The sequence below is a fragment of the Aulonocara stuartgranti genome, assembly GCF_965226115.1.
Source record: "Aulonocara stuartgranti genome assembly, chromosome: 18".
Taxonomy (NCBI): Eukaryota; Metazoa; Chordata; class Actinopteri; order Cichliformes; family Cichlidae; genus Aulonocara; species Aulonocara stuartgranti.
Window position 1 is genome coordinate 29511998 of NC_138954.1, and position 14023 is coordinate 29526020.

Sequence of the window (14023 nt, forward strand, 5' to 3'; positions counted from 1 at the left end):
ACCTGTTTCATCATTTCTGACTACTAATCTGGAAAACTTTATTTTCAATATTTACAGTTTGTTTGTTTTTTAATATGACTGATCTGTTTGAATTATTTAACTAATAGCACTTATTTCACCACAAAAATCCATTTTTGAACAATTTATCTGAGTCTAGTATATAGTAGTCTAACTCAATGGTCTCTGGATTAGTTTGATGGCTAAATATCTTAATCTTAATCTTAGAAAGTCAAATTATAGCAAAAATGTGGTGCTCACCATCATTTTCAGACATATACTGTATATAAAAGATGGAGTTAGCCACAGTGACATCACTAACGCATTTTGCTGCAGCTATTGAGGGTTTTTAGAGGTAGAAATTACTAGAAGAGGGTGAAATGTTATGAACTAAAACCAGGAATCTCAGTCAGCATGCAGAAACTAAAGCACAGACTTCTTGTATGGACTTTACCACACAGGACGCCATATTATCTGTTAGATAATCCCAATAAAATACCACAAATAAGTTCAAAACAAGTCTAGCACTGTGATTCTGGTTAGTGTAGCAGAAACCTAGAGCATACAGTTACACTCCTGATTTTAATTACATTAAGAGTCGCTGAAGTTGAGCATTTTAACATAATATTTTACAACGCTTATATCCTGCTGTGATTGCCGCTCATACATTACAACTCTATTAACATCTGACAGCATTTACAGAGGCGCTTACTGGGCAGGGCTCGGGGATGTGTCTAATAAGGCCTCACCTTGGTCAGGGTAAGAGAAAGCAAATACTGCTTTTGTTAAGGCTTGGACAGAGATCTGAGCACCAAAGGGCTTTAATAGAGACCATGCTGTTGTAATTTTAGCTAATTAATGTTACAGGCGACTGCTGAATAAGCTCTGATGTTTGGTAAGGTTGGTTTTTGTAACACTGTTTAATAAGGGTATGCAGGCACACACACAGAAACACATTTTCCCAAAGCACGCGGACCCCATCTGGCAATCTGCTTATAGCTGTGAGATTATGTGGAGTTTTATTGAGAGACTGCTTGTTAAAGACCTCTAGATGGCAATGCTGTCTTCCTGTTCTCTTTTACCTGAAAAAATAGCCTGTCCTCATCACTGCAACCTTACATTAGCAAACAGTGGTGCTTATCAGAGTTACACGATGTCACAGTGTGACACAGGGAAGTTATGTCTCGGGCTTTGCTTAGTGTTTTAAAATCAAACATTAGTCAAACATATGCTGGTAAGAAAACTGGTGAGTAAATAGTAATATAGAGACTTAATGCATGTGGTGTAAAAGACAGTGGCAACAGGATGTGTGCCAGAGAAAGACTATGACCTCAGTAAACATCTTCCTGATGGGTTTATGGTCTAAGACTCTCGTTTCAAGTCTTTATTGTGAATTACAGTCCCCGTTACAGTGAGTCTGGAAAGGTAAGCTTTAGGATGGGCCGTCTTTGTGATTGACAGTTCGCTACCATGTGAGCAGGAATGGCCACATCTGGATTCAAAATACCGACAAGGCAAATGGCCAAAATGCTAAGCTCAGTCTAACAAGATAAGTGCATCCACACAGTATTCACTTGTTTCACATTTTGTCATGTTACAGTCTTATTCCAAAATTGATTAAATTCCTGCTTCACCTCAAAATGTGAAAAACAATACCCCATAACGACTAAGTGAAAATGGATTGCTTCACATTCTTGCAAATTTACTGAAAGTAAAAAACTGAAATATAGCATAGCATGGCTCTGGGCTTTTCCAACTCCTTCAAAGTCAAAGAATTCAGCTAGACTTGCACTGTAATATGAACGAGTTAAAAAAAATCTCTGCCTTTGCTGAACCATATTTTTCATCTGTATGCAACATGCCAGGTTCCTTTGTAATAATTGCATAAATAAGCAGCAAGGCAATATTTTTCCTTTCTGTTTTCTGGACTTTGGTTGGCTAAAAAACAATGCTAGTATTAACTATATATTAAAAAATGTAAAACTTCCTATGAACAGCTTGTCATTAATGTTTTTGGTGAAACTTGCAATTGAAATTACTTTTACGTTAAACACACAACCACATCTGCATTGACGTCTGAATCAGGAAGGCATCACAGCAATGAGGAAATGAAAAAAAGATGTGTTGTGGGTGTATGTAGCACTGTGGGAGGACATTATTTTCCTAATAATGGCCAACCAAGCAAAGCCAGGCCGCAACACATAAAAAATTAACTTACTCAACGGAATCATGCATTATACTGCCAATCAGATTTAATCTCTTTTTGTGTCAGAACATCCCGGCTCTACTGGATGTCAGAAATGGACAAGTTTGCTTAAAATTCTGTAAACTGAATTTGACATTGTTGGATGACTGCACTCAGTGACCACTTTGTTAAATACATCTGCACATGTACTTCTTAATGTAAATATCTTAGTGCCCAATCACAAGGTAGCAACTTAATACATTTAGGCACACAGATATCGCCAAAACACCTGCTAAAATTCAAACCAAGCATATGAATGGTGAAGAAAAACGATTTAAGTAACAACTAACGTATGCAGAAGAGCACCTCTGATTGCATAACACACCGAGCATTGAAGCAGATGGGCTGCACCAGCAGAAGACCGCATTGGGTGCCACTCCTGTCAGCTAAGAACGGGAAATAGAAGGCTAGAAAAACATTGGGTGATCTGATTAGTTTCAATTTCCTCTCCAGCATTCAGATAGTAGAGTCAGAATTTGGTGTGAACAGCATGAAAGTATTGATCCATCCTATTTTATTCAATTCAATTTTATGTACAAGATGATGCCAGAACACAGCAAAGTCAGCTCAATGTAAAGACCCTACAATAATAATAGAGATAACCAAATCAGCAAGCAAGGCAAAACTTCCTTTTACCAGGAAAAAAGCTGTGGCAGAACCGGGCTCAGGGTGGGGCAGCCATGCGTGCAAACGGTTGGGGATGAGGGGAGGGAGACAGGATAAAAAATAGTTGTGCCTGTAGTGGTTGTAGTGTCGTGGTGTCCGAATATTTTCTTGGCACATTTTGGGTTCATTGGTACCAACTGAGCATTGCTTGAATGCCACAGCCTACCTTAGCATTGTTGGTGACCATGTCCATCCCTTTATGACCACAGTAGATCCTTCTTCTGATGGTCGCTTGCAGAAAGACAACATGCTGTGTTATACAGTCGTTTAAAACTGGTTTCTAGAACAGGACAATGAGTTCTCTGTACTCAAATGGGCTCCACCATCACCAGATACCAAACCAATAGAACACCTTTGGAATGTGGAGGAACTGGAGATTGATATCAAAGATGTGCAACTGATAAATGTGCTGCAGCTGTGTGATGCTGTCATGTCGATATGGACCGAAATGTCTGAGGAAGTGTCCCAAAACAAGTTGGAAACTATGACCTCAGCAGATACATGAGGTTGGTCTGACATTTCAGGTTACTCTGCAGAGCTGCATCATTTGCTCAAAAAGACTATCAAAACAAAAACCTTGACTTATTTCCTAGGCACGTCCACAAGCTCCAGTGAGGAAAATGAAAAAACAAAACAAAGAAAGTCATGTTGGGGAAACTGACATTTACGAGTATTTAATTAAATTCAAAATGTAGCTTACAAATGGGAAGGACATGTACCATTTCCAAGAATCTACAACACACAAATTCACTCCGACTCTCTTGTGCAGTTTTTCCATCTTTGGGACGTCTTTTAAATCAGCAAGTTCAGTGCGAATGGAACAGCGTAGCATCACAGCACTCCTTATTTCTGTCCAGTATATCCTATAAGGACGTGTTTGAGACATTTAAACCAAAGTGGAAAAGCCAAAATCAAGTTTCTTCAGCAGAAGTGTCCTCAAATATCAGGCCTGACCAACTCGGGCTGTTTCACTTTCCTCTTTTTAAGCTGTGTGCCTTTTGCATTTTTTTTTTATAGTGGACGATGATCCACTTAAAAGCTACGACTGACAATGAGACAAAGTCTTATTACAAAACACATTCACAATGCGTCTCTGGCATCTTTGTCCCATTTTTTATTGATTTTTCCAGCGAACAATGAACGAATGAACAATGAACACATTTCTTAAACACGTCTTACTTCACCACTCCCGGCTGCATGAAAAGGACCAGTCGTGGAATTTTGAGAAATTTTATTTTTTCTTGTTTTTTTTTTTTGCATTATTTCTTACAACAATAAAGACGGCACAGAATACATAGCTTTACAAACACAAAGCACACCACCACCTTGGCTGCTGATGCTGCTGCCATTGAGGGAGGGGGGAGGTTGTGGGTTCCTGGAGGCTGCCAGTTCAGCATTGGCCATCCTTGTTTTCCAAAGACTTCTGCCCATTGGGAATTTGCCATTTCAAGGACCTTTTTTTTTTTTTTTTTTTTTTAAGTTGTTTTCTTTTTTTCTTTTTTTGCAGCATAGCAGAATGAGAACAATGTGGGAGGAAAAAGCTTCTTTTGAGACATGTAGGGGTAAACCAAACAAACAAACAAAAAATAAGACTGTCTAGAATATGATCTCAGCATGTTATTCCAATTAGCATGAAGCAGAAGTAGAGGTTAAAAAAGAAAAAGCTCAGCTGGACAATATGTGAACTAAAGAGCAGTTCCACAGTTCTGCTTGTTTGCGGGAACTCTTGGACAACGGGAATCTCTCCATTTAATAAAACTAACACAACATTTGTCCGTACACCGAGATCAGATCTACCTTTCTCTGAGGTACTCTGCAGAAAAATTACACCACCTAAATCTTGACCATCTAGTTTGAGTAGTTTATTATTACTTACAATTTTTCTTTAAATTCCTGTACAGTCAAATAAAACGTCAACGGATTTTTCAAAGGATCTCTTCTTTTTTAAAAAATACAGAAGGCTTCTTTTATTCCAGCCATTTTTTCCCCCCAACCCCTTCCAACCAAAAAACTGGATTTTGATATTATATATTTCTGTGTGTATCTTCTGATGGTCATGTGTGTATATGTGTGTGTGTGTGTGTGTGTGTGTGTCTATGTAATTTACACCCAACATTGTAAACATACATAGAACTATATTACATGTGCTTGCACTGCATCTTGTAAGGGGGAGGAGAAAATTTGGTTTACTGCACTAGAACACCACAAAAGAGGGGAAGAGAGAAGGGCGGGGCTTGTGAAGAGAAGAAGAAGAAGAAGGAGAGGAGGACGAGTAGGGCGAGTGTCAAACTCCTTTTCAAGGTTGTGAGGCTCCTCAGTTTGGTTGAAAGCTCAGTTTTAGTGGACAGGCTCTTATATTTATATTTTTCTTAAGCAACAGCTGGATCAAGCTATCAGTTTGTCTCTTCAATAGTGAACAAAAATAAGAAAAGAAGCTTTCTCTAGAGTCATCAGGGTGAAGCCCGCCATCCAGCACCACTGAAGTTCTGCCGAAGAGCTAGCAGGGAGGAGGGGAGTTAGATCCTGTATTAAGAAGTTCCTCTGAGGTCCACCTCCAGCAGTGTGAAGCTACAAGGTCTTAGTGGGCGTTTCCACTGACTTAGTCCTTCAGTGTAAGATCCCTCTATTTTACAGACAGTTATAGAGGTTCTTGTGTCATTGAGGCAGCGGAAACAACTGCTGGCAATTGGGGACTGAAGGTCTCCGGGCCCTTTTTTTTCCTCCCCTTTATTTTTTGCGCAGGTTACTCAGGAGACTGCTGACCATAGTCAGATTCAGCCAAAGTGCGCTTGCTTAGTCATTTGTTCAAGCCGCCCTCCTGGAAGAACTGGCACAGTCTCAAACACAGCTGTCGTGGAGGCTTGGCAGCTGCTGACCCAGGCCGCGCAACAGAGAGAGACAGAGCGAGAAGAACTAAAGATGATCGACGGGGAAGGAGACAAATCCAAGATGGAAGAATGGACCGGAAGGAACAAAGGCAGGGGTTGTGCTCTTTACAAGTAGACACGCCTCAGGTCTCCGGGTGAGGTGATGGTGTTGCACTGTGGGCACAGCTTCTTGTTTCCCTGTGATGGACAGACAAGCAACAGTTAGCTTGGTAGCTCAGAAAAATGTACCAACAGACATAACAATGAAGTGCTCACTCTGCTGATTTGGGACTATGAGCATGAAGTCCAATACAAGTTACCCAGTGCTCTTACTGCCTCCTCCTCCTCCTGTGTGAATCTAAACCTGTTTGCTGCACATCTTGCCTCCCCTTCTGCCCTCTTCCTCTCCCTCTGCACTGCTTTGATAGTGTGCCATCTGCAGTAAAGCAGCAGGTGATAATATGCAACACAGGGCTGACAGCATAACAAGATTCTGAATGGGTGGTCTCACCACTGTCCTAAATCCCTGTTGCTTTCCCGCACCAACTCTGGCCAACAACTGCTGGCTGCAGGCGCATCCCTTTCTGACAGAGTCACTGTGCTGAGTTTACACTTAATGACGCAAGAAAAAAGAAAAGAAGCCAAAAACAGACCATAAACAAGTGAAGAATAGTGGCACAGCTGGAGTCAACTAGGAAAGGATTATATGATGTCATTGCTATGAGGAAAGTCTTAACATCAGAAGTGAAATGCACCCGTTGTGTTTCCCACAGATCTAGGTTCTATTTGTTGTAGATGATGGGGGGGGGGGGGGGGGGGGGGGGTTGGCTGGTGTTGTGATAATAAATAACTGAGCGACTCCAGCGTCTTGGACCGCAGCTTGTTCTGCTGCCGAGCTTCATAAGGTTGGCATGGCTGCTCATGAATCAGTTCTCCACCCAATGTCAGCTGCAGTCCAAGACAGAAAAACTGGAGTATGTGAACATGGGACAAACTTTTTTAAGGAAACCACCACAACAGAAGCACGATTAAAACATGAGACTGAAGGCCCAACACTCACAGCTACATTACCTTCAAAGTAAGATCAAGCGAATGGTCTACTACTCAGTCACTTTCTGAAAGTGTCATTCTCTCAAGCAAAGAGGCTCAGGTAAAGTCCATGTATAGCAGGGGTGTCAAAAATAAGGCCTGGGGACCAGGAGACTCTAATCTGCCCCACCGGAAGGCTTTGAAAACTGTGAATGCGTGCGTAGATTTTGAACTTTTAACTGTAGTATTGTGTTTCCCACTGATAAAGACTTCCCCCGTGGCCATTCATACTACACCAAAGTAGTTAAGTAACAGTTAAAAAATTAATACAATGACAGAAACTGTCTACTACAGCAATGTCTTTTTGTTTTAAAGAGTGGGTCCACAGTAAAAAAAACAAAAACTAAACGGTAATGTTTCCTGTAATTTTACATATTAATCACGTAGGAAAACTGAGCGGTAATGTTGAAACTGCACTTCTTTGAATCTAAGAGCTTAGTTTATTTAAATGTCTTTCACTGATATGGCCTGTTTAAGATCAAAGTGGACTGTATGTGAAACAGTGAATGACATTTTGAATACTGTTGTTAGACATAACAAAACTGCTCATCACCTTTTACTAAACTATCTGGTGCTTTAATCAGTCTCTAAACTGCGAACTGAGACTTTGAGACTTTAGTATACGGCACACAAACGTAGGGTGTAACATCTGACATGGGTCCAACACAATCTGGAGATCTCGTTTGTATTTTGTGCACTTTTGAAACATTAATCGGTCAGCATAAATGTACCTCTGACCCCCGAGGATTTATAGGCTTCAATTCCTGTAAGCGCCTGAATAAACTCTTTAAAGCAGGTGTACCGATTAAGGGCCTAGACGGGAGTGATTTGGGAGTGACAGATGTCACATGCTAAGAGGATATGTTGCTCCACTAAAAAAAAGTCCAGAGTGAAGAAGAAGGGATGGGATGTGGGGTGTATGGGGGAAAAATGGAAAGAAGAGGAGTTTGGAATGGTTTAAAAAGTAATGAACATTTTCTTCAGAAATACCTCTCATAAATCATGTATCAAAGCATTGTTTAATATTATAAATTTAACTAAGTGTTATTTAAGCGATTTTATTGATACTCTGTTGAGGGAGCACTTCTGTTTGTTTGGAGGCCCGTCAAAGCTTTCTGCTGTTTACTGTGGGCAGTGAGCATGCATGGGTGTGTGCCTGTTACACTGGGCTCCAGCTGCCTCGCTCATTAAAGCGGTAAGTGGCTGGGCTGATGTTAACTAGATTCCTGGGCATTTACTTTGATCAGTTTGGCCCTCCCGGTTTTATAGCTGTCTCCAGGCTATGACTTTAATTCCCCATACATTAAACCAGCAGTGGCAGGATGCACGTCTGTGCACACACCTACACAGAAAACACAGGTACGCTGCAGATGGAAACAATGGAGTGCTTTCTTTTGAGCAATTAATAACAGAAGAATTAGAAAGCAGGCTAACTAATTTATTAATCAGGCCCAGACTGCCTTTCTGCTCGTACTCAAATGAAGGCCTTCTTAAATCACCTTAAACTGAAAGCATTTTTCAGACAATTATTAGCATGAATAAGGGTGGTAATGGTTGGGACTATTAGCTTATGTTGCTTTTATCTGCTATCATGTATCTATTCTACTGGACCAAACCATTTCAGAAACACCACATTTAAAATGTATAGCTGCATACAAGGCTGAAATAGTCATCAGACATTCCCATGCATCATTCATCATAATCCCTGGAAAAATAAAGTCTACTCCATTCAGTCCTTGACATAGACCAGGGGTCGGCAACCTGCGGCTCTTTAGTCCTTCTACTGCGGCTCCGTGTGGTTTGGGAAAATAAATTAGAAGTATTTAGCTGAAGTGTATTTTATTTATGTTAGTTCTTTTTTAACTTGTAGTTCTAAATTGGAAGATTATTGTGATATTGAAATATAAAAATAAAATTATATTCTATTATTTTTTCATCGCTCAAAATAAGCGTCACACTCGCGGAAGCCGGTGTACCCGCCGAAACGCCGCGCATTTATCGAGACTTTCAACCCCAGGTAGGCCAATTATGGATCTTCGGATCCACATTATGTCAGCAGCTATTCTCCACCATGAACTATGTTAAAAACAAACACCGCTCACGCCTCACAGATGAAAGCTTACAGTCCTGCGTAAAGATGAAAGTGACTTCGTACAGCCCCGATTTGCAGACGCTGTGCGCAGAGGTTCAGGAGCAGAAGTCCCATTGTAAACATATCACGGCAGACCCGACGATGTTTCCATGAACATGCTTTTCAGCATCTCTTTTTTGAACACTTTACACACATGGTTGCTGTACGCATACAGCCGGCTGTAGCTTTGCAGCTCACAGCCCGACACATACCAACAACAGCATAGAGAGCACAGACGTTAAGGTGGCGAGGCGTGATTGCGGGTGCCGCTCAGGTGCATCGACCTCTCCTGCAGCGGTGCTGCAGACCACGCCCCGCCACACACATAAACCAGGCAAAATACATATTTAGGCAGAATTTTGCAAATATCTATTTTTCATCTTTTAGCAGCATAGTGCTTTTTTCCAGTTATTTTTTAAAAGTCAGATCAAGGCTCCACAAGCCCAAAGGCGATATGAGGGTGGCGACTCACAACAGTTGTTGTTTGCTACATGGATCATTTTAGTTCAGCTGGGTGTCTTTCCTTTTGTTATATTTCTTTAAGAGTTCAAAATGTGTTAATTACATAAATAAAATGTAATTTTCTCTGTAGCACTTTATGGATTTCATAAGCAACACACCTTAGTTGTTCACACAAAGCATAAAGGTAAAAAACAATATATACAGTGTTATCTTCATTTTAGATGTGAAAAAGTATTTGCGGCTCCCAGTGTTTTCTTTTGCGTCAAAACCGGGTCCAAATGGCTCTTTGGGTGTTAAAGGTTGCTGACCCCTGACATAGACGATGTCACATGGTTTAACACACTGAATCTAATGCAGACAGTGGTAGCTGGTCCACCAATCAGCAGCCTGCCTAAGCCCAAAAAGGATAAACTGAGCAAAGTGTGAAGAGTTTTAGAGATTTGAAACTGCATCTATAAACTGAAGGTGATTCTCTTCATTCAAAACACCAGCGAGATGCTTTAGACTCGTAAAGACTCAAGAAGACAGCTTCGATTAGAACCCTAGGACTGCTGATGCAAGGCTGTCTGCACACTAACCCAGATGTTACTCAGGAAGTTCTTCAAAATTGTATAAATAGTGTACTGGCTAAGGTGTACTCAAGTTTAACATCTTCCCCAGGGTTAGGGTTAGTCAAAATATTCCAGCAATCAATGTTTTTACATCATTCAATGAAGTTAAAAATCAAACTTTTTAGGACACTGATGCAACTAATACTGTATACAATGATGTGGCACTAATGATCAGCTTATTTGTGATCGTTTTCCAGGTGGGACGGGCCTGTGGGTATGTTGATGAGTACAATTAGGCTTCATGGGGAAAGGGCGGCAGGGGAAACAAGGTGAGACAAGAACATTGACAACATCAGATATTTCATGGAGGGAAAAGAGGCGATAAGAGCAAAGACATCAGAGAAAGCTGTTACCCTTCTGTTTACCCTTCCAGCTGTAGGAACACTATTTTCTTTTGCGCTCCATTTACCACATTAGCAACAGCTAACTGCACACTACTGAATATATTAGACTAACTAATAACCAGCAAAACCGCAGTGGAGGGGCGTGTGTGTGGTGTGTGTGTGTGTGGTGTGTGTGTGTGTGTATGTGTAGACCTAAGGCAGTACATAGAAGCCAGTGGAGGCTGAAGTTGACCACTTTATTCCAACATTTTAACAAGCCTTTTGGGGACCATTCCATCTAAGCCTTTCCCTGACTGAGGCTACAAGTGTTTGCACTGAGCGTGCTGAGAGAGAACGGGTCATTTGGGGAACATTCCATTTTAGTTCCTCCCTACGGGGCATGAATACAGAGAAAAATTCACTGACTATGAAATGAGGCCGAAATAACTGCATGTCATGAGGACTTGCCCCGTAGCACTGAGTGTGTGTGCGAGTGAGATGAAGTGTGTGAGTTTGAGCGTACCAGAGTCCTGAGCCAGCATTCTTCACAGTGGACGTGCCAGCACTGGATGGAGGTGAGCGGCATCGTGTAGGAGTCCTATTAAAAAAAAAAAAAAAAAAAAAATTTAAACTACATCGGATTCACGGGACACTCACTTTAGCTAGCAACAAACAAGTAACGCTACACAATCCCTGACCGACAAACAGCATGAAATCACTAACCACGGAAAGACAGCCAGCAGCCACAGAACCACTGAGCAAGGCAGCGTATGGGAAATTGAACCGGCAATCTGCGGGTCACAAACGTACACGCACACGTGCACAAACACGACATCGGCCAGGCAACGGGCAGAGACAGAGGGAAACGGGCAGGGAGGGGGGAGATGAGGGAGGAAGCCGTGAACGAGCCCTGCTGGGCGTCCTTTTCTTTCCCTCTGGAAAAGAATGGAGATATGAGGGAGGAATGAGGTGAGGGTGGGAAGAGGAGCGGAGGAGGTAAGGAGGGAGGGAGTGCCTTACCCTCCGTAAGGGCTGTGGGAGGAGCCTCTTTATGCCGCTGCTGTAGCCACCAATCACAAGGCCCCTGTACAGGCAATACAGGCCGAGGGGGAGGGACTTAGGCTGCCTCTCTCCGACCTCATTGGCCCCTATGCTCTTGAGCTCCGCGCCTGACTGGATAGCAGGCTTCCTCTGCGGAAGGAGGAGGAGGAGGAGGGAGAGGTGGGGGTTGGAGAGGAGAGGTTGGGGGCGAAAGGTGGCAGCTAATCACAGAGCCAGGCTTGTACTGATCGCGCACACACATACACCAAAGAGCAACAGAAGACGCGTGTGGACAAACACAAACCCACACAAACATCACGGTGTGTGCTAATGACAGCCAGAAAGTAAAGTGAGGCTTTGAATACAACTTCTTCCACCTTTGATTGGATGACAACTAGGCTAAAATGCTAAGTCAACTGGAAAAGCTCAGATCTTCAGGAGTTTTATCTCATTGGTTAGATTTTACAAGTGCGAAGAAACATTTACACTCTGAAAGTGCAACTGAGGCGTGAATGTAAAATAAATGGCTTTTTTTATGCTGACCCTTCACTGACATTGCTAATGGAAGAATGGGCTAAGTTTTATGTATATACCACAAAATGACAACAACAGTCGCCTCAATGTGCTTTATATGTATATAAAGACCCGACAATAATAACGGAGAAACGCGAACAATCAGCCAAAACCCTATGAGCAAGCACATGGTGACAGTGGGAAGGAAAAACTCCCTTTTAACAGGAAGAAACCTAGAACAGAACCAGGCTCACATTACAGTCTTATTTATCAGTTTACTTGTAAAGGCTCTTTTGATAAATATGTCCTTGTAGTATTTTTTTTAAACTTGGTCTCTTACAGTCACCCAGTTTAATTAAGCAAAGAGCAATACTACACTGGCTAATCTGAAAATTCAGGCATGTTTAAATGTCGTTGAAATTTCCTTATATGGAAACAGACATTAAGTACATCTAAGTAGTCTTCAAACAGTCTAAATATTTGCAATCAAGCCCATCAACAACCTTACTTTAAAACTGAAATATCTCAATATTTAAATATCTGAATATATTGAATTTCCAAAAGTAGTTTAGGACAATCTTCAAGCACATTTTAAGTTCCTTGCCCTAAAATGACCAATAGATGGGGGTAGAAACCCACAGATAGTGCTGAGCTGCATCACTGAGATACCCTCAGCATCAGTAAAGGCTAACAGAGAACTTGAGTCAACTTGATACAGAGGGCGAGCATTTCCACCAGACAATCAGAAGGTAAAAATGAGTAAGAAATATTTGCAGAAATATTGGTGTAGAGGTGACAGCGGTGGCGTTTAGACTGAGTCATACATCTGCTCAAAGTGTTTGTGCATCTACTTGATGCGGTGGAATCTCCAGCTGCTTCAAAATCTGCCAGTTAGTGAGAGTAATCTGATGACATTTAGATCAGACCCAGTGACAGGGAGGGAGCCCAGTGACAGGTTAAAGACAGACAGAGACAGATTAGATGGAAGAGGCCTGTGTGTGTGTGTGTATGTAGACATATTTGTATTTCTCTGTATGGCTTAGTGTGTGTTTGTGTGTGTGCGTAAAACAGATGAGGGACAGTGACAGATGAGCAGAGAAGAGCTGTGTGCTCATGGGGCAGTGAGTGATCGATCGCTGTGCCTTGCCCTCCGTGTCACCTCAGGCACCCAGCGACCTTTAGGAAGCGCAGGCGCTGGTAATTACCCGCCTCACATGCATACACACCAACAGGCTCTCTCACACACACACACACACACACACACACACACACACACACACACACACACACACACACACACACACACACACGCAGCAAGCACAGGATGCCGACGCTGCACTGTCCACACGCTTGAAGAATGACAGGGTGGGTACTTGACACAAAGTGGGGGTACACAAACACTGATGTGAGGTGTAGGCGCAACTGCATCTCAAGTGTCTGCTGATGGACCTCTATATTGTCCCTCATGGCTTTAACTATTGATCTGTAAGGTCCAATCAGCCATCAATACAAGCTGTGACGTACAGGAGTGTCTTTTCACCTAAAAAGTCAAACTTCGACACATTTTTCACAGATTTAACCTGCTTTGTGCACAGCACAGTCAGGACGCTATCTCAGAATTTGAACATACACATATTTCTGTGCTCCTGAGATGAAGCTTGACATGATAAGAAAAATGATTCGCTCTGGAAATGTGATAGCAGACAATCGTGCCAAATTGCAAAGCCATGCAAAGGGCCACAACACAACAGCAACACAACACCAGCAGCACTCGGGACAGTGAAAATGCTCCCACGAAGAGCAGAAATGAGATGCGTGCAGGTAGGGCTGTTCAATATAACGATATATATCGGATGGCGATATAAAAACGTCTATCGTTTCATTTTACGCTATCGTTTGTTTCGTGGTGTTGCAAAATAAACTGTTTACAGCAATATTTTTTCATCTTTTTGATGGTCACTGTAGTGGCTATATTAATTTCTTAAAGTTCTCTCTTTCTCTTATATTTAATATAACCACACTACAGATGGACAAGCGCCTGTTTTTATGCGTTGACGGTAACACCATCACATGTCTGC

The 14023-nt window shown here is 41.9% G+C and overlaps 1 protein-coding gene across 1 annotated transcript in view; it reads right to left on the bottom strand.

Annotated features, from left to right (window-relative positions):
- Positions 1-4122: 4122 nt before the first annotated feature.
- rnf220a (ring finger protein 220a) overlaps positions 4123-14023 on the bottom strand; it is a 192356-nt gene continuing 182455 nt past the window's right edge. The window contains 2 exon segments of the mRNA XM_082512649.1: positions 4123-5973; positions 10915-10989. Of these exon segments, the coding sequence (XP_082368775.1) occupies positions 5902-5973; positions 10915-10989 (147 nt within the window). The 3' untranslated portion in view covers positions 4123-5901.